Source organism: Callorhinus ursinus, unplaced genomic scaffold, assembly GCF_003265705.2.
Source record: "Callorhinus ursinus isolate GAN/ISIS: 27379988/994484 unplaced genomic scaffold, GSC_fseal_2.0 scaffold2, whole genome shotgun sequence".
NCBI lineage: Eukaryota > Metazoa > Chordata > Mammalia > Carnivora > Otariidae > Callorhinus > Callorhinus ursinus.
In genome coordinates this window covers 60,184,897-60,207,003 of record NW_027397064.1, presented here as the reverse complement: position 1 = coordinate 60,207,003, position 22,107 = coordinate 60,184,897, and the positions used below count along the sequence as shown (strand labels likewise).

Genomic DNA, 22,107 nt, shown 5'->3' with positions numbered 1-22,107 from the left:
CATTTAGGTTGTTTTGACTTGTGGCTATTATGAATAATGCTGCTTTAAATATCCGTGCAAGATTTTATGTGAATACATTTTCAGTTATCTTGAGTTTATATCTAGGAGTGGAATTGCTGGGTCATGTTGTAATACTATATTTAACTTTTTGAGGAACCACCAAACTTTCTCACAGCGGCCACACCATTTTATGTTCCCATTGACAATGTATGAGGGTTCCAATTTCTCCATATCTTTACAAACACTTGTTATTTTCCTTTTATGTTTTTCTTATGGCCATCCTAGTGGGTGTGAAGTGGTAATTCAGTGTGGTATTGATTTGCATTTCCCTGTTGGCTAATGATGTTGAGCATCTTTTCATGTGCTTACTGGCCATTTCTATGTCTTTTTTGGAGAAATGATAACCAAATCCTTTGCCTACTTTTAAATTGTTTTTGTTGTTGAATTATAAGAGTTCTTTGTATATTCTGGATATTGGATCCTTACTGGATATATGGTTTGAAAATATTTTCTCCCATTTTTGTGGATTGTCTTTTTACTTTTTCGATAATGTCCCTTAACGTGCAAAAATTTTTAATTTTGGTGATGTCCAAATCTATTTTTTCTTTGGTTGCTTATACCTTAGGTGTTTATCTAGGAACCTGTTGCCTGATTCAAGGTCACAAAAATTTACACCTATTTGTTCTTCTAAGAGTTGTATAGCTTGAGATTTTATACTTAGGTCTTTGATCTATCTTGAGTAAATGAACTCTGAAATCCGAACTCTGAAAAAATGATGGTAAGAACTTAAGAAGTAGAGGAAAGCTGGGGCACTGTGGTGGCACAGTCCATTACGCATCTGACTCTTGATTCAGCTCCGGTCATGATCTCTGGGTCTTGAAATCAAGCCCTGCATCACGCTCCTCCTTCAGCAGGGAGTCTGCTTGAGATTCTCTCCCTCTGCCCCTCTCCCTCCTCCTCCCCTGCGTGCACACACTCTCTGTTTAAAATAAATAAATCTTGAAAAAAAAGAAAGAAGTAGAGGAAAGCTGCTTTTCTATTGCCAACTCTTTTTAAAATGTAGGGGCAAGTTTGATTTGTACAGGACATTGATAAAGAGGGCTAAAGAGTGATTTAAATGGATACCACAAGACTTTTGGCAAATACTTTCATCCCATCGCCAGGAGACCTCTGCGTAAACTTTAATTGATGGATTAGTAAAATATGCTGTTGGTTCTATGTAATACACACTGTTCTAATGGTAACTAGAAACTACATAAAATGTGTGATCTCTTCTAGTAGACAGTTAACAATTTGCAATAAATATTTGAAACATTTAGTAACAACCGCTAGAATCTATTAGAGTGGCTAAAATAAAATAGGAAAAGGAGAAGAAATTCACAATACCACCTGCTGGAGAAAATGTGGAGCACTCACACATTGCTTGTGAGAATGCAAAATGAGTTGGCCTCCTTGGAATGGTTTCACAGTTTCTTACACAGTTAAACATACACTTATCGTATGATTCAGCAATCTGACTTGTAGCTATTTGAAGACAAATGAAGATATATGTCCACATAAAAGCCTTGTATATAGATGTTTATAACAACTATATTCAAAATTGTCAAAAACTGTAAACATCCCAAATGTCCACTAACTGGTGAATGGATAAATTGTAGTACACACATACATACCACACAATACTACTCAGCAATTAAAAAAACAAAAACAAAAAAACTGATCAATGCAACTGCATAGGTAAATATCAAAAACATTATGCTAAGTAAAGGAAGCCAAACTAAAGAAAGCTACATATTGTATTTTATTTATATAACACTCTGAAAAACTATCAGACAGGAATACAAATTAGTGGATGCCAGGGACTAGGTTTGGGGTGGGATTGACATCTTTTTGGGATGATGGACCATGTTGGTTATATGGCTATGCATTTGCCAAAATTCATAGAACGTACCTAAAATTTTACTGTATGTAAATTACACTCTAATAAATGTGATTTTACAAAAAAAGTTTAGTAACAATATCAAATCAATCATTTATGCATAAATCTCACAGTTTCCAAACTTTTTTGTGTCAGGATAGTTTTCTTTAAAATTATTAGGGACCTCGGAAAGCTTTTGTTTATGTGGGTTATATCTACTGATATATTTATATACTGATATATTTATATTACTGGAAATTAACACAGAAATTTTTAAAAAATTAATCCACTAAGACAATAATTATTCCATTGGATGCTAACATTAAGTAACATATTTTGTATGAGAAGTAATTATATTTTCCAAAACAAAGAACATTAGTGGGAAGAAAAGCGTTGGTTTACATTTTTGTGAATCTCTTTAGTGTCTGACTTAATAGAAGACAATTGAATTCTCATATCTGTATTTGCATTCAGTTGGTTGTGATATGTTTTTTCTGGTTGAAATATCTGAAGAGAATCCAGCTTGACAGAGATATTTAGTAGAAGAAGCTAGGAGTATTTTCATTGCTTATTCAGATGATTGTGGATATTCTTCTTTTGTATGATGCCACAACCTGAAAGCAGTGGTATCTTGAAGATTAGTTGTAAGGTGGAATCTTAAGCTATATCAATGATCTTTTCATACTGTCAACCTACAGTTCAATTCTTTAGTCTGTGTTGGATTTTAAATAGATGTTTACCTCTACATGATTTTATAACATGCATCAGTCATTTGGAAAATACTGGTTCACTGAATTATCCAAGTCTTCTGACGTGTTTTATTATACCATGTCAGAAATCACATTTATTAGTATCACCATTGATCTCCCCAGAAAAAATCTTTAAGTAATGGTAAGACTATCAAGATCATGGTGGCAGATATAAAGCTTTTTAAATATTAATTTTTGCTTGAAAAATTAAGTTTTTATTGGTTAAAAATACTGCTTGGTGTTTTTTATGAAATGATAATCTTATTCCATTTATTAGAAAATGGCTATCAAATACCAAGTCTGAAAAACCATAGTTTGTCTGTCAATCAAACTTTGAAGTAAAATAGTGTGATTAATATTTAGAATATGTAAAGACCTACAATATAATAAGAAAAAGACAAGGCAAAGAAGCAAAAAATGCACAAAGTATTTGAGTTGACATTTCTCCAAGGAAGATAATACAAATGGCCAATAAGCACATGAAAGGATGCTCAACATCATTAGTCATTAAGGAAATAGAAAACAAAACTATAAGCTTAACCCCATTAGGATGGCTATTATCAGTAAAATGGAAAATAACAAGGATGGCAAGGATATGAAGAAATTAGAACCCTGTACATTGCTGGTGGGAATGTAAAAATGGTGCAGCTGCTGTGGAAAACAATTTGGTGGTTCCTCATAAAGTTAAACAGTGTTATCATATGATCTAGCAATCACACCTTCTAGTTATATACCCCCCAAAATTGAAAGCAGCAACTCAGATAATTATACACCAATGTTCATTTTAGCCAATAGCCAAAAGGAGGAATAACCTAAGTGTGCATCAACAGATGAATGGATAAACAAAATGTGGTATACACATACAATGGAATACTATTCAGTCATAAGATGTAATGAAATTTGGGGCGCCTGGGTGGCTCAGTTGGCTGAGCATCCAACTCTTGATTTTGGCTCAGGTCATGATCTGAGGATGGTGAGATTGAGCCCCTGGTTGGGCTCCATGCTCAGCAGGGAGTCTGCTTGAGATTCTCTCTCTCCCTCTCCCTCTGCTCCTCCCCCTGCACTCTCTCTCTCTGTCTCTAAAATAAATAAATAAATCTTAAAAAAAAGTAATGCAATTCAGTCACATGGCACAACATGGATAAATCTTGAAAACGTTACGCTAGGGCGCCTGGGTGGCTCAGTTGGTTAAGCGACTGCCTTCGGCTCAGGTCATGATCCTGGAGTCCCGGGATCGAGTCCCGCATCGGGCTCCCTGCTCGGCAGGGAGTCTGCTTCTCCCTCCGACCCTCTTCCCTCTCGTGCTCTCTATCTCTCATTCTCTCTCTCTCAAATAAATAAATAAAAAATCTTTAAAAAAAAAAAAAAGAAAACGTTACGCTAAGTGAAAAAAGCCAGACACAAAATAACAGGTATTATATGATTTTACTTATATGAAACATTTAGAGTAGGCAAAGTCATAGAGACAGAAAGTGAAATAGAGGTACTGGGGTGAGGAGGAGGGAAAATTGCTTAATAGGTACAGAGTTTCTGTTTGGGATGATGAAAAAGTTCTGGAGAGGGTGGTGATGGTTGTATAGCATTGTAAATGTACTTGCCACTGAATTGTGCACTTAAAATGGTTAAAATAGTAAATGTTATATTTTGTCACAATTTTTGCCACAATTTTTAAAAAAAGCTGTTCGGTTTATAACATTGCACATGTACTTTTTGCTGGACCCTACCCAGTTGTTTCGGTATGCAATAAAAGTGCCTGATGTGTAATTACTAAGTCCTTGAGACTTTTTAAGATGTGTCTTCATGCATCAAAATGTAATCACATTTTATATTTTTTTGCTGCTTTATTCAGGGCGTTTTTTTTTTTAAGGGAAAGTGGCTCGTTTTTCTGCAAATATTTAATGCAGACCAATACAATGTCAGATAGATAATTTAGTGCCATTGCTTTGATTCATACTAAGTTGTGAGCAGTTTTATCCCTCATTGCTTTTGCAACATCAGTGCAAATGTCAAGGTAGTTGTTCCAGGATAAATCATGAGAGTCAAGAAAGTTATTCAATAGTCGTTTCAAGATAAAATATGTTCATTGCCAAGCATTCACATAAAAGATCATGTTTGATAATTATTTGGCACTGAATCTGGACAAATACAAGGAAAACAGCAAGTCCAGTCATGTTTGTAGATTTAATTTACTTTTTTTAAGCCAAAGAGCCATTCTTAAATGTAAGAAACCTATACATACATTTTCTTCTGTTTTAGAATAAAATAATATTAAATACTTAAAAAACAGTTTTAGGTAAAAAATTAAAATTTAGGAACACTTTCAAATTTTAAAAAATTATTGAAAAATGAGACAACAGTTAGTACCAGCCTTTTATGGTCTTATAGTTGTGATGAAAAGTTCATGATTTCAAAACAACAATTTAGTCCATGATAATGAGGTTACAGAGACTACAGCAGATATAACCGAGCATAGCCAGTAATTATGGCAGAAGTACTGAGAACAAACTTGGTTAATTTCTGAAAATGCACATATTTAAACCCTAATCCTACTACCTCAGAAAATTCTAAAAAACACAAGAATACAAAAGGATGTATTTCATTAATTGTCAGAATGATGATGTCATCATATTTCATGTAGCATCTGGAAAACTCCACAGCACGCCCCTAAAATAATAAGAGTAAAAAAAGCAAGTAATGTCTTAGTATTATTATGAAAATAATATTGCTTTTGTGGACATCCTGAAAGATTCTTGGGCACCTCCCGTCTAAGTCTCTGCAGACATACTTTGAGAATTGACTAATGGATGTTCAAATATTGAATGCTTGGAATTTATAAGAGACTATGTTATGTACTGGAAAACAATTAAGACATGCTTCCTAGTTCTCAAGAAACTCAAGTTATTTTATCAAATAATATTTGATGCATTGCTCAAGTCAGTGTGATTGATAAAGGCAGTGTGATTGAACAAGTCAGTGTGAATTGCCCAAGCACAGGGCATATGTGCTGGGAGGTCAGGGGGATTCCTTCAGTATTCTTGTAGTAGAAAACCTACTTCCTAACCACTGCCCAAACATCCTTTTAAGAATTCTTACCCCTGGCCTTGTTCTACATATCTTATGCCCTTTCTCTTTTTACACTAGTCCAGTAATTTGATATTCTTTCCTTTTCTTCTTTTTAGGGAACTCTACCTGTTTTCTGCAGCAGCCAAAAATACGTGTTCTGAGTGTCTTTATGCATATGTCCTATAAGGATGCACTGCAGACAGGAACTCTTTTTGAATTCTCACTCTGACTCTTGATCATATTGTGTTGTTGTCTTGAAATGAACTTTAGAGTTCTCCTTCACATGTGTGAAAGAAAGAGTTTCAATGAAATTTAAGTGTAAACTATTCTAATATTTCTAATATCAGAAAGTATACTCTGAAAGCATATTCTAATACTTCTTTTTTTTTTAAGATTTTATTTAGGAGAGCCTGGATGGCTCAGTCATTAAGCGTCTGCCTTCGGCTCAGGTCATGATCTCAGGTTCCTGGAATCGAGCCCCACATGGGGCTCTCTGCTCAGCGGGGAGCCTGCTTCTCCCTCTCCCACTCCCCCTGCTTGTGTTCCATCTCTCGCTGTATCTCTCTCTCTCAAATAAATGAATAACAAATGAATGAAAGATTCTATTCATTTATTTGAGAGAGAGAGAGATGGAGAGGCAGTGAGAGAATACAAGCGGGGAGGAGAGGGAGAAGCGGGCTCCCTGCAGAGCAAGGAGCCTGATGGAGGGCTCGATCCTAGGACTCTGGGATCATGACCTGAGCTGAAGGCAGATGCTTAACGACTGAGTCACCCAGGCGCCCCTCTAATATTTCAATTTAAATAAATTCATAATCACATTTAACCTTTAAATTTGGAAGATTTCTTTTTTTTAATAAAGATTTTATTTATTTATTTGACAGAGAGAGACACAGCGAAAGAGGGAACACAGCAGGGGGAGTGGGAGAGGGAGAAGCAGGGAGCCCGATGCGGGGCTAGATCCCAGGACCCTGAGATCATGACCTGAGCCCAAGGCAGATGCTTAATGACTGAGCCACCCAGGTGCCCCTAAATTTGGAAGATTTCTTTGTGGTGAAGATTCATTTATTCATAAATTACTAATTATGAAATATATATCTTCCTCACTAAGTACTAATTTAAAAACTTATTATTGATGTAAAACATATATAAACAAATTATAGATGAACAGCTCATTGAATGGGTGAATACAATGAACAAATCTGTAGAAACACCATCCAGGTCAACAGTAAATACCATCAGCACCCCAAAAGCATCCATCTCATGTTCCCTTCCAATCATTCCCCTGCCCGCCCTTCCAAAAGCAATCACTATCCTGACTTTTAACACCAGAGATTAATTTTGCTGTTTTTTTTTACTTTATATATGTAATCATACTATGTCAAATTTCTTTCATTCAACATGATGTAAGATTCATCCATGTTTGCTCATTTTCATTGTTGTATAGTAGTCCATTATATGAATATACTATAATTTATTTATTCTAATGTTGATGGATATTTAGTTTCAGGTTTTAAATGAGGATTTAGTTTACATAAAATGTGCAAATCTTAACTGTACTGTTTGATGAAAATGAATAACATATATACTATATAAATACCACCTCAAGTAACTGATCCTAATGATTTCCACTATTCATCCTAATAATTTCCCCCTCTACTCCTTACGGGTCAATTGCTGACATCCCACAGGCAACCACTATTCTAATTTTGATCATCATAGCTTAGTTTTGCCTATTTAAAAACTTCATATAAACAGAATCATATGTATGCAATTTTTTGTGTTTGCCTTTTTTCACTCACCATAAAGATTTTCAGATTCATCTTTGATGTATCTTTTTATTGCTAAGTAGTGTTTTACTGTATGAATATACCATGATTTGTTTATACACTCATTTGTTTTTTTTGTTTTTAAAGATTTTATTTATTTATTTGACAGAGAGAGACACAGTGAGAGAGGGAACACCAGCAGGGGGAGTGGGAGAGGGAGAAGCAGGCCTCCTTCTGAGCAGGGAGCCTGATGTGGGGCTCAATCCCAGGACCCCGGGATCATGACCTGAGCCGAAGGCAGACGCTCAACGACTGAGCCACCCAAGGCACCCCTATACATTCATTTGTTGATGGACATTTGAACTGTTTCTAGTTTTTGGCTAATATGAATAATGATACTATGAACATTCTTGTACAAGTTTTTTTTCTGGATATATCTGTTCTTGTTTCTCTTAAATGTAACTTTTGGATCATTGAGTACGTGTATGTTCAACTTCATAAGAAACCACTGAACTCTTTTCCAAAGTGGCTGAACCATTTTGCACTCCTACTGGCACTCATTGATAGTTCCAGGTGCTCAGCATCCTCACCAGTATTTGGTATAATCTATCTTTTAAATTTTAGCCCTTCTCTTGGGTGTATAGTAGACACTCAATACAATTTTGATTGGCATTTCCCTGATTACTAATGATTACTTATTTCATATGTTTATTTGCTATCTGGATATCTCCTTTATCTCCTTTTATGAAGTGTCTATTGAAGTCTCTTACCCATTATTCTATTGGGATGACTGTCATTTCCTTGCTGCTTTGTAGGAATTCTCTATATATTCTTCCTGCATATCCTTTTTGGGTTAGACATGTTGCAAATATTCTCTCCAACTCTACAGCTTGCCCATTTTACTCTTAATGATATCTTTTTTTTACCATCTTTTTTTTTAAAGATTTTATTTATTTATTTGACAGAGAGAGACACAGCAAGAGAGGGAACACAAGCAGGGGGAGTGGGGGAGGGAGAAGCAGGGAGCCCGACACAAGGCTGATGCGGAGTTCGATCCCAGGACCCCGGGATCGCACCAGAGCTGAAGGCAGATGCCTAATAACTGAGCCACCCAGGCGCCCCTTTTACCAGCTTTTTTGAGATATAATTCGCATACCATTCAATTCACCTATTTAAAGTGTACAGTTCAATGGTTTTCCTTACATGTAATTAATAATTACATTATTAATTTTTAAAAATTGTGGTAAAATATATATAACAAAATTTGCCATTTTAACTATTTTTAAGGATACAATTCAGTGACAATAATCATGTTCATAATGTTGTTCAACCATCTCACATCTATTTCCAATACTTTTTTATCACCTCAAACAGAAATTTTATAACTCTTGGGTGCGTGGGTGGCTCAGTTGGTTAAGCGTCTGCCCTTGGCTCAGGTCATGATTCCAGGGTCCTGGGATCCAGTCCTGCATCGGGCTCCCTGCTTAGTGGGGAGTCTGCTTCTCCCTCTACCCCCTGCCCCTGCTCCTGATCTCTCTCAAATAAGTAAATAAAATCTTTAAAAAAATTTTTGTAACTCTTAATGATGTCTTTTTAAAAATTATTTTTATTTTTTTTATTTTTTAAAGATTTTATTTATTTGACAGAGAGACAGTGAGAGAGGGAACACAAGCAGGGGGAGTGGGAGAGGGAGAAGCAGGCTTCCCGTGGAGCAGGGAGTCCGATGCCGGGCTTGATCCCAGGACCCTGGGATCATGAACTGAGCCGAAGGCAGACGCTTAGCGACTGAGCCACCCAGGCTCCCCTTAATGATTGTCTTTTAATGAATAAAAATTTAAAATTTTAAGTTAACTCATTTTGTCAGCCAGTCTTTTCTTTTGTGGTTAGTATTTTTTTGTGTCCATTAAAAAAATGTTTTCTCACTGCAGGATCAGAGGTAATAATAATTATAGCAATAGTAATAATGTATTTGTAGATTAGGTTGTAAGTTATAATATGATTCTATCGGTCTGCCAGGTCTATGTCAGAAGCATTGTATTTTATGTGAATTGTACCTCTGGAGATGTGCCACATCAGGCATGCCATGGACCATGTCTGTTTTGTTCACAGTGCTATTCTCAGCTCTTGCTGAGAGCAACTGGTAGGGGCTCAACAAATATTGCATTTATTTGTTGCATGAAAATGCCAGTAGGCAAAAATTTTCTGTCCTTCAGTGGAGGTGCAGAGAAGGAAACTTTCCTCTGGTTTAAGAAAAAAGGAGGGAAATAAAATTAGCACAATGTGTAATGGTATTAAATGATAATGAAAAAGATCCCAGAAGATTGTTAAGCATTTATAACCTTGGAAAAGTTGCACAGACCAATCTGTAGAGGAGCTAATATAGGTCAAATCTTTAATGCACAGTCATGCTTTTTTCCTAAAAATATTTCTAAAACATGAGTTGAGAAACTTACTAAAAATGTCCTTGCTTCAATATTAAACAAATGAGAGAATCACAGTAAGTATAGTTGCAGGATTTTAAAGGACTCAGTTACTAAAGAAGGAAAGAAGGAAGGGAGAGAAGGGGAAGGGAGGGAGGGGTGGGGCAGGGAGAGAGGGAGGGAAGAGATGGAGGGAGAGAGGAGAAGGAAGAAAGGCACATGTAGGAACAATAAGTGACTTCTCTTCCAGGGTTTGTTCTTACGTTTTGACATCTATGAAACCTAATAATAATTACCTTTCAGGGTTGTTGTGAATCTTAAATGTGATCAGGCAGAATTTCTTGGCTATAGTAGACACAGTGTTTCTTATGGTGTGAATTTTGACAGTTGTGATTAGAACTGGTGAACTTGCTGTGCACCTAGAGAAAGTCTGACGTGTAAATATGGAGGCCAGGCAGAAATTTAGAAGTGAATATTGTGGTAGGCATCTTGTATGTGTTTATTTCCAGCAGGTATCTCTTCCTCTTCCTTCTGGTAATAAGGGTGGCACTGGTCACCAGCTTGGTCAGTCAGAATTCTTCCTCAGGGGCGTAAGTGGATCTGGCAGAGAAGAGATCCGTTTTCTTTGTTGTGAAGTTGTGGAGATAAGGCCTAGAGCTGGGGTTGGGGAGGCTCATGCACAGAAGCTGTTGGAGACAATGGAGTCCGTCCTGAAATTAAAGGTGAGGATGCACACAGGTTCATCTCCCTCTTCCCTCCACTGATTATATCATCTAATATTGTCCTCTTTTTGGCTTACGCTAGTCAAGGACTTTCAGCCAGAAAGTCCTGATAAATACGAAAGCAACTTTGGAGTATTTCCATTACTTTGTTAGTTCTCTGTTAAGGATCTCTAATTTTGGAAGCAATTGTGTTATTTATCATTTATAGCTTTTTACCTTACCTGTGTGGTTTATTTTAATTTGAAAAGCCAATTTAGAAGTATCACAGGATTCTTCTTCATATTAAGATGGACACATAAAAATGCAGTTTTTTAGGTATTATTTTGTAGCTTTCTGTAACAGCAGTATGTTGCATTATTTATTCAATGTCCTCCGTAGAGTAACAGTAACATTTAATGAGGTATAGCATTTAAGGTGTACAGAGTTTTCAGCTGCATTTCAATCTGGCTTTCCTTCATGGAAATGTGATCCTTGTAGGAATTCCCCATGACACAGCACAGTGATTTGAGAGGTAATTTAGAAGAGTTTTTATATTTCACTCACGCACTGAAAGAGAAAAATGTCAGACTTCCTAAATCCAAATGATAGAAGCCCCAAACATTCTAGGAGAAGCAAATATTTGAGAGCTTGTCATATTCATTTTAAAAGCTAAAGCAGTGAAATTGTTTGTACCTGGACAGAAATTTGATTTTTTCATTCATCTCAAACAATAACTAATACTACTGATTACTATTATTATTCTAAACTGTTTTATTGAGGTATAGTTTCATACCATAAAATCCACCTGTTTTTAGAGTTGAATTCAGTGATTTTTAGCAAATTACATAGTTGTGCAACTATCATCCCAACCAACTTTAGAACGTTTCTATCATCCTAAAAAGATCGCTTATCCACATTTGCAGTTACTTCCTGTTCTTACCCCCAGCTCCAGACAGCCACTTTCCGTCTCTACTTTCTGTCTCTATAGATTTGTCTTTTCTGGACAGTTCATGTAAATGGAGTAATATAATATTCATCTTTTGTATCTGACTTCCTTCTTTGACAAAACATTTTTAGAAGTTTATTCATGTTGTAGCACGTATCAATACTTCATTCCTTTTTATTGTTAAATAGTATACGATTTTATGAACATGCCACTTTTTGTTTATCTGTTTACAAATTCATAGACCTTTGGATCATTTTCAGTTTTGGGGGACTATTATGAATAATACTGGTATGAATATCTACCTCTAAGTCTTTGTGTGGATATATATGATCTCAGGACCCTGAGATCAAGTTGTATGCTCTACCAACTGAGACAGCCAGGAACCCCTCATTTTTAACTTTTTAATTTTTTTAGATTGAGTATAGTTGATACACAATGTTACATTAGTTTCAGGTGTCCAACTTAGTGATTTGATTCAAGTTTAGTATTTAAATTTTGTTGTTTTTGTACAGCAAAAAAGAGGCACTGGTGGGATTTTGTGGACGTTTGCAGAAATTCCCCAACCGCCTTACCCATAGGCATTGACTAGTGAACACACACTAGTTCTACCTTAGTTTGAAATGTTCCTGGAATTTACTTGGTTTATAATTTGGTGATTCATAAAGAGAATTTTTGAGCAACTTTTAAATTAATTATCACTACTTAATGATTATTATAAGATGCTTTATTAATGTAGAGGGTCAGGATATGTGAAATAATATGTTTTGTGTTCAATTCATTTATAACACAGGGTTATGGATTGGAAATACTCTTATTCTACTTCCCTGGATTCTTTCTTTTTTTTTTTAAGATTTTATTTATTTATTTGATGGAGACACAGTGAGAGAGGGAACATAGGCAGGGGAAGTGGGAGAAGGAGAAGCAGGCTTCCCGCTGAGCAGGGAGCCCGATGTGGGACTCGATCCCAGGACCCTGGGATCATGACCTGAGCCGAAGGCAGACGCTTAACGACTGAGCCACCCAGGCGCCCCTTGGATTATTTCTTCTACAGTTTTTTTTCATTCTTGGTTGTCTTCTGTCTTGTGTTACTAAGTTATTTGTATAACAGAGCCAGCTGTCTGGAAGTAAGCTGTGGAAATTTTAATAAGTGTAGATTTTTAGTTCTGGAAGAATCATTATTGATAATCTCCCTCAAGATTCAGATTTCGTTAGATAGGATAGTATAACTTCTGGAGATTTGGATTCCTTAGGTCTGAGATGGTTCCTGGGAATCTGTTTTTGTGAGTAGAGCTTCAGGTGATTCTTAGAGATCAGGCAGGTTTGGAAAATACTGGTGTGGTAGTTAAGAGCAGGGCTTTGGAATCAGATGGATCTGGGTTCTAGTCACATTTCACTTAATTGCCAGCTGTGTATTTTGGGGCACATAAATCACCTTCTTAAGTTTTAGTTTCCTCTATTAACAGTACTTACTTCATAGAATTATTGAGAGGATTAAATGAAATAACATAAAGAGCAGGGCCCATAAAAATATGCAACAAACATTATCTATACTAAGAATGTTCTATTTAACAATAAACAGACAAATATTTGAACATTTATGTCCAGTGATGAAGAAGACTCATTCTTTGCCCTTAGGAAATTTACCAATTAGTAGTGAGGTGAAGATGAGATTTTACAGTAAAGGCAATAAGTTATATCATTTAAGGGGTGTCTGGCTGGCTCAGTTGGTAGAGCATGCGACTCTTGATGTTGGGGTGCAGAGTTCGAGCCCGTGTCTGGTGTAGAGTTTCAAACAAAGTTGTATCATCAAGTTAAGAGCCATCCTTTTGAAGAAAAGAAGTTACATAGGTAGACTGTGCTAGATTAGGTTGTAGGGTGAGGGAGTGGGGTGGAGTAGTGTGGGAACTAGGAACAATAAAGATCCAGAGACAGGAAATGATAAAGCCTCATAAAACAGTGAACAGTCCCAGTGGTCTCTTTCATATGGCAAACTTGGAGTAGTGTCAGGAGATAAGGATAGAAAGATAGGTGGCTTTTTGGGGCACTTGGGTGGCTCAATCAGGTAAGTGTCTACCTTTAGCTCAGGTCATGATCTCAGGGTCCTGGGACAGAGCCCTAGCCGGGATCCCTGCCCTGTGGGACCCGCTTCTTCCTCTGCCCTTCTCCCCTGCTCATGCGTGGGCGTGCTCTCTGAAATAAATAAATAAAATCTTAAAAAAATAAAAAAAGAAAGATAGGTGGGTTTTTGAGAGAAGATTTAAGGAGCTTTTTTTTTTTTCCACTGAAGATTTTGACAGGAGAATGATAGTAAGAATGTAGTGTACTTTAATCATCTAAAAAATGTACTTTAGATTAACCTGATAATAATGTGAGGGTAAGAATTGATTTAGGGGGAATGTTAGGAGTTTGCTTCAGTAGTAACAGTGATTCAATAGTAATTAAGGATTAATAACAATGGAAATCTACATCTCAAAACGAAATGCAAATGCTTAAAATACCTCTGAAAGACGCTGTGTATAATTCCTATAGTCTAGGTAAATAAAAAAAAGTCCATATTGAAAGATTTTTCATATGGTCCAGAAAAAGTTGTCCATATATATATATTTTTAAAGGCGGGTCCCTTATCTCAGTAGCTCTCAGCTTTGAGACCCAAGAGGAGAGGGTAAGGAACAGAAGAGGACCCACGAGAGAGAGGCGGGGAGCAGGCCCCGAAGCCCGAGGGGGCGTGTGCAGGGGCGGGGACGCGGACGGAGGTGCGCGGCGGCTCCGGGGTATCGCGAGAGTTGGGCGGGCCGAGCAATCGCAGCAGTCAATTCCCCCACCCTCCCGGGAGGAGCCGCCGGCCCTGGGCTCTCCAAATTCTGAGCTCTCATCATGGCGGCGGCGGCGGCCGCGGCGGCCGTCGGAGGGCCGCAGCCGCCCCAACCCGAGCTGCCCGCGCCTGGGCTGGCCCTGGACAAGGCGGCCACTGCGGCGCATCTGAAGGCGGCCCTCAGCCGGCCGGACAACAGGGCAGGTGCTGAGGAGCTACAGGCGCTGCTGGAGCGGGTGCTGAGCGCCGAGCGGCCGCTGACCACGACTGCGGACGGCGAGGAGGCGGCGGTAGCCGGCGGCGGGGGCGGTCCGGGGGCGGCCGAGGAGGAGGCCCTGGAGTGGTGTAAGTGCCTTCTGGCGGGCGGCGGAGGCTACGACGAGTTCTGCGCGGCGGTGCGGGCCTACGACCCCGCGGCGCTCTGCGGCCTGGTCTGGACAGCCAACTTCGTGGCCTACCGCTGCCGGACGTGCGGCATCTCCCCCTGCATGTCGCTGTGCGCGGAGTGCTTCCACCAGGGCGACCACACCGGACACGACTTCAATATGTTCCGCAGCCAGGCTGGGGGTGCCTGTGACTGCGGGGACAGCAACGTGATGCGGGAGAGTGGGTGAGTGGAGCCCTTCTGCGGGGCGGGGGGCACCGCGGGCGGCCCAAGTCGGGTCTGGGGAGGCCTGGGGCCGAGGGAAGGCTGGGAGCCGACCCTGAGCTGTCAAGGGAAAGGAGTGGGGGAGGGTACAGCCACATGGGGATGGAGGTGACTGAGCTGTCAGCGGTGGAAAGGGAATGGGGAGAGCGGAGAGCGTGTTTACCGAACGAGGCTGTGAATTTTCGGGGAAGCCAGGGCAAGTGAGTGGTAGCGACAGGAGAACCAGTGCGGGGGGTAGGAGGGGAAGAAGGAGGAAAGGATTACTTGGGGGAATCTGGTGTCGAGCTGTCAATTGTGTACTTATTGGGAAAAGCTTTAAAGCGGCCTGGTTCTTGGGAAGAAACTGGTGATGTGGTTTGGATTGGCTGGGAGGGGGATGGTATTGGGGCGAATTGGGTCGCAGGATGGTAAGAGTCGGGGAGGTGGTCTTGCAGCTGTAGGGGAGGACAGCTTGGGTAGAAGGACTTCTGAACTGTCAGTGTGTCTGTCAGTATCGGGGAAGGAGCTCTAGGGCTTATGAGGGTTGAGGGAGGAGGGAAGGGGAGGGGCCTGCATGAAAAGTGACTGTTGAGCTGTCAGTGGAGTATTTGGTGTGCCGGAATGACATCTAGAATTGGGCTACTGAACAGTCGGTTATAGAACACCCTACATACCAGAAGAACAAACAAAACACTGAGCGAATTAGTTATCAGATATTAGGTCTTCGGTTAAAAGGGCACTTTATTCACTGACTTATAATATGTGAACCTCTGTCTAAAAGGAGACAGTCAACAAATGCTTTTTCTTTTCTTTTTTTTTTTTTTTAAAGATTTTATTTACTTATTTGACAGAGAGAGAGAGAGCAAGAGCAGGAATACAAGCAGGGGGGAGTGGGAGAGGAGAAGCAGGCTTCCCGCCGAACATGACCTGAGCAGAAGGCAGAGACGCTTAAGGACTGAGCCACCCAGGCGCCCAACAAATGCTTTTTGGATAGGAGCAATGTACCAGGGTGTTGGGACTTAGGATAAAAGGCATTTCAGAGATTGCAGTGAGTTAAAGAGTTGGTACATGTAGTGTCTTGGCTTGGGACATGTTATCACTGTCTGGGGAAGTCCTGGGAAAAGAAAAAAAACTTGGTGAAAGAGAGGACATTTTGGCTGGGCGAATGTTAGCAAATCCAGTTATTCAAGTTCTAAAATTTTCAGGTCTTATAATTAAGGATAGAGCATATCCTTATAAAAAAGGAATAGACCCTTTTAGAAAGGGTTGCTATTTTCTTCTTTGGAGTACTTGTAGGTTACTGTTACTACAGAATGTTTGTATCTACCAGGTGCAAGCAAGCCTCCTAGGATATTAAGAATGAACAAGACATTGACCTACCTCCTAAGCGGCTTACACTAGAGTAGAAAATGATAAATTCTTTAAATAGTCTGGGAGTTAGAGGAGGCTTCTGTGCAGAGGGAGTATGAAAAAGGCTTCAGAAAGGAGGTATTTTGAGCTTGTAACTACTATCACTACTGCTACTAACAACAACGGTAGTAGTAATTGCAGCCAGTGTTTGAGAACCAAAGTGTATTCCTTACACTTAAAAAATACTTTAAAAAAATTAATATTTGAGTAGGTAAAATATTCATGTAGCCAAAAAAGCACAAGAGAAAAAAATAAAAAGTTGCACAGTTTGAAGTTTCCCTCCCATCCTGGCTTTCATCTGCCGAGTTCCTTCTCACCATTACTATTTTCTCTTAGTGCAAAAACAAACAAGGATGAATATGTATTTTGATTATTCAGTTTCTTTTCATGCAAAAGCTAACATAACATCTTGCATTTTTCACTTACCAAGCACTTACCAAGAGGTCTTTCCATGTCAGTAAATCAGTGTACTCACCCTACTCTAAAAAAAAACCCCAAAAAACACTGCTGTATAGTGTTCATGTCATGAATTTGCCACTCTTTTAATTTATTTTTTTATTTTTTGTTTTTGCTTTTTAAGAAAGAGAGAGTACGCATGAGCCGGGGAAAGGGCAGACACAGAGATAGAGAGAGAGAGAGAATGTTAAGCAGCTCCACACCCAGCACAAAGCCCATTGTGGGGCTCTAGCTCATAACCCTGAGATCATGACCTAAGCTGAAATCAAGAGTCAGACGTTTAACTGACTGAGCCACTCAGGTGCCCCCGCCACTCTTTATTTATCATCATTTTTGATATTTGACATTTGGGTTTCAAGTATGAAATAAAAAACCTGTATACCTTTTTTTTCTTTTTTTAAAGATTTTATTTATTTGAGAGAGGATGAGCAAGAGAGAGCACGAGGAGGGGCAGGGACAGAGGGAGAGGGAGAAGCAGACTCCCTGCTGAGCAGGGATTCCCAACGTGGGGCTACATCCCAGGACCTGAGCTGAAGGCAGATGCTTAACAACTGAGCCACCCAGTTGCCCCTATACTTGTCTTTTTACACCTGCAAAAATATCAGTGAGATAAATTCTCAACGGTGGGATTTACAAATTGCCCTTCATAAGGCTGAGTACTTAAGCAAAGTATCAGACTTCTTGTGTTCCAACAGCTTCATTAAAAGAGTGTTATTAACACTTTGGATTTTTATCCATCTGTGTGGTAAACAGTGGTCAAATATTAACTGCTTTACATTATGTAACTCATTTAATCTTCAACAAACCTGAGATTGTAACTGTCATTATTCCCATGATACAGAAGAGGAAAGTGGGGCACAGTTTTAAAAAATTTGCTCAGGGTTATACAGGTAGTAAGCTACTGCCAGCCTGCTGGCTCCAGAGAGTGACAGCTCAACATTTCTCTCTACTGCCTCTACAAATAGCATTCCTATTGGGTACTTCTGTTCAATACTGTGTTTTTGTCTTTTTTTTTTTTAAGATTTTTATTTGTCAGAGAGAGAGAGCACAAAGCAGGGGGAGTGGCAGGCAGAGGGAGAAGCATACTCCCCACTGAGCAGGGAGCCCGATGTGGGGCTCTAACCCAGGACCCTGGGATCATGACCTGAGCCGAAGGCAGATGCTTAACTGACTGAGCCACCCAGGCGCCCCTAATATGCTGTTCTTATTTGGGCCTTTGTTTCTTTCTTTTTTTTTTTTTTAAAGATTTTATTTATTTATTTGACAGAGACAGCGAGAGAGGGAACACAAGCAGGGGGAGTGGGAGAGGGGAGAAGCAGGCTTCCTGCTGAGCAGGGAGCCCGATGTGGGGCTCGATCCCAGGACCCTGGGATCACGACCTGAGCTGAAGGCAGATACTTAATGACTGAGCCACCCAGGTGCCCCGATAATTTCTTTTTTAATTTCAAAAGTAATACATACTGGTTACAACATAAAAATATGTGGAGGGGCACCTGCGTGGCTGTCAGTTAAGCGTCTGCCTTCGGTTCGGATCATGATCCCTCTGCATGGCTCATGCTTTCTCTCTCTCAGATAAATAAATAAAATCTTAAAAAAAAAAATAAGTGGAGGGCGCCTGGGTGGCTCAGTTGGTTAAGCAGTCGACTGCCTTCGGCTCAGGTCATGGTCCTGGAGTCCTGGGATCGAGTCCCACATCGGGCTCCCTGCTCAGCAGGGAGTCTGCTTCTCCCTCTGACCCTCTTCCCTCTCGTGCTCTCTATCTCTCATTCTCTCTCTCTCAAATAAATAAAATCTTTAAAAAAAATAAGTGGATAAAGTAAAAAGTAAGGGTTCCACTTTCCTCTCTCCCACTCCTCAGTGATAGATTTCCCTTATTTTAAGCTTAGCTATACATTTAAAAGATGTTAGTTATAATTTACTCTGCAATTGTAGCTCTTTTGTTGTGGGAAATTTTTAGATTTATTTGGTCTGTGGCAGTGCCAGAAATGGAAGCAGTGAATGTCTGGTTAAATAGTGTATACTCTTCTGTACCTGGCTTTTTCCCCCTTAACATAATTATTGGACCCTGTCTCTTATTAGTGTACATTAGAACCATTTCTTTTCTTTTTTTACAGTTAAATTGTATTTCATTGCACTTTTATATTTTTTTCCTGTAATTTATGCTGTCATTTTCCTAGTGATAGACATTTAAATTGTTTCCAGTCGTGGACTATTATAAACATTGTTGCAGTTAGTATGCTTGTATACTCTTCTTTGTGTATATGTGTGAGCTCATAGGTGAGGATAAATTCCTAGAAGTTATTATCTTGGTTAAAGTAAATGTACACTTTAAACTTTGGTAGAGCCCTCCAAAGACATAAATTTATAGTCTACCAACAATGAATGAAAGAGCATGTTTCCCCACATCTTGGCCAATATATATGGTATTATCAGTATTTTAATCTTTGTTAATCTGTTACGTGAGAAGTGATATATTGTTTCATTGCCCTTTCTTTCCAAACTGGAGTATTTTGAAGCAAATCTCAGCTATCTTATAATTTAATTTTTAAATATTTGAGTATGTACCTCAGTACAGAGATGTGAACTCTTAAAAATAAAACATAACTCAAATGTCCATTGACAGGTGAATGGGTAAGCAAAATGTGGTATATACATAAGATGGAATGTTACTCAGCCTTTAAAAGGAATGGAGTTGGGATACATGCTGCAGTAGGGATGATCCTTGAAGACATTATGCTAAGTGAAATAAGCCAGATATAAAGGACAAATATTGTATGATTCTGTTTTTATGAGGTACCTCAATAGTTTAATTTTAGAGACAGAAGGTAGAATGGTAGTTGCCAGGAGCTGGAGGGAGAGAGGAGTGGGGAGTTATTGTGTAATGGGTACAGAGTTTCAATTTGGGAAGATGAAAAAGTTCTTGAGATGGATTGTGGTGATGGCTGCGCAACTGTGTGAATGTTTTTAATATTACTGAATTGTACACTTAAAAAAAGGTTAAAACAGTAAGTTTTATGTTAGGTATATTTTATCATGATTAAAAGAACAACCACAGTACCATTTACCACACCTAAAATATTCACAATTATTTCTGAAAGTCTTCAAATATCCAGTGAATGTTCAGATTTTCCCAGTTGTTTCATGAATGATTTCTTAGGGTTGGTTTAGAATTAGGATTCAAACAAGGCCCTCATATTGTGTTTGGTTGTTATATCTCTTAGGACTCTTTTATGTTATACCCCCTTCAGCACCCTCCTCCCTTTTTTTTTTTTTTTTTTTTTGTCTACTAGTTGAAGGAACCTGCATTCTGGGTATTACTGATTGCATCTCTGAGATGTGATGTTTAACTTGTTCCTCTGCCCATTATTTCCTGTAAACCAGTGGTTGGGGTCTAGAGTCTTGATCAAATTTTAGATTCTATTTTTTTGTTTTGTTTTGTTTAGCAAGGAAACTTCATAATGGTTTTATACTTCCTGTTGGATCATATCAGGAGCTACAGAATGTTTCCTTGTCTCTCCTTTGGTTAATGCTAGGATTAATCAATGGGCTCAGAGTTGTCAGTATGATCCATTTATTATAAAGTTACCTATCTTGTTAAAGATTTAGTAGCTATTGATTATTATTGTCCAGATCCATATTTTTATTAGGGTTTGCAAAATGGTGATATTCTAATTGAATTCATATTCTAGTGAGAGTTCTTTCTAGACTACTCTTAAAGTTTCAAGGATCACCTAAACTCACATGTGGCCTCTCCCGGCACTGCCAACCTTATAATCTCCATTGCAGTGGGATCCTCCATTATTTCTTTAACCACTGTATACATTCCTATCCTTGAAGTTTCATGCTCTATTCATGTTGTATCTTCTGCAAAGTCTGGTGGCAAGTTTTACTTTCCCTGCTCATCTGTAGGGGCAACACTCCTGTAACATAAGTACACTGTGAAACCATATTGCAGGATTTGATTCTGAATTATAACAATTTTTATCATCTCTAGGTTATATCTATACAAATAAAAACTTTCAATAAAGATTTGATGATAAAGACCTGTGCCTCTACCTCTTTTATTTATATCCTCTCAGACATATTTAGAGTTTTAGTAAATTGGTTACTTGTATCAAATTTTGTGTTTACTGATTTTGTAGGGACGGTGTTAGAACTAATCTCTTAAATTATTATATATGTTTCCATGTATTTACATGAATTACTTGTGAGATTTTCTTCCCTGTGAATCTGGAATTTTCTCTACTGCAATATCCATCTGACTCAGGTCATGAATTCAAGCAAGGGAACACATTTCTCATGATTCAAGAGCTTGGAGGAAAGAGTTGAAGAAATTTTTTGTTCACTTTTCTGTGTTCATTTTACTTTTTTTTTTTTCATTGCTAGTTTACCAGAAATAGTATAGACAGAGTCTTAGTGTAGAAGAGTCTACTTGAGCTGGAAGTGTAATCTCTAGTCATCTTCATTGTAATAAGGTTTAACTAGAGCACAGCAATTTGGAAGTCATTAGATTGTAATTATTTTTTCTAATCATTTTTATGTTATATAAAAGCCATTAAAACTATTTTCAACTATGAAACATTTTCAATATATAGAAAGGTACAAAAGTAATATAAAAGATAGCCCTGTACTCACCACTGAGATTAATAGATGTTAACCTTTTGCCCTATTTGCTATAGAGCTTCTTTTGACCAGAGAACTAAGGGTCATCTTCTACCTTCCTTTCTCTTTCCCTCCCCAGGGGTTACCATTACCCTGAAATTCCTGTGTGAAAATCCATGCATGTTTTGTACTTTTGCTACTTTAAACAATATATGATTGTTTTAGTGTTAAAATTGCACATAAATTATATGAATATTTTTATTTTATTTATTTTTTTAAAGATTTTATTTATTTGATAGAGAGAGACACAGTGAGAGAGGGAACACTAGCAGAAGGAGTGGGAGAGGGAGAAGCTGGCTCGGGAGAAGCTGGCTTCCTGCGGAGCAGGGAGCCCGATGTGGGACTCGATCCCAGGACTCTGGGATCATGACCTGAGCCAAAGGCAGACGCTTAACGACTGAGCCACCCAGGTACCCCTATGAATATTTTTAAAGCTTGCCTTTTTCACTTACCAAGTTACTAATATGGACTAATTCATTCATTTCTAAGTGCTACTAAGTATTCTGTGGTATGATTAAATCATGGCTTGGCAATCTATTTCTTTGGTAAGGGACAATTAGATGCTTTACATTTTTT

The 22,107-nt window shown here is 38.5% G+C and overlaps 1 protein-coding gene across 6 annotated transcripts in view; it reads left to right on the top strand.

The window, feature by feature from the left end:
- The first annotated feature begins 14,370 nt into the window (after positions 1-14,370).
- Positions 14,371-22,107, top strand: part of UBR3 (ubiquitin protein ligase E3 component n-recognin 3) — a 237,133-nt gene continuing 229,396 nt past the window's right edge. For 5 of the 6 annotated variants that reach the window (XM_073882741.1, XM_073882738.1, XM_073882732.1 and 2 more), the window contains exon 1: positions 14,372-14,985. In XM_073882741.1, the coding sequence (XP_073738842.1) occupies positions 14,438-14,985 (548 nt within the window). In that variant the 5' untranslated portion in view covers positions 14,372-14,437. Of the gene's footprint in view, positions 14,986-22,107 lie in introns of all 6 variants that reach the window. The other variant, XM_073882720.1, reaches the window with a different exon arrangement.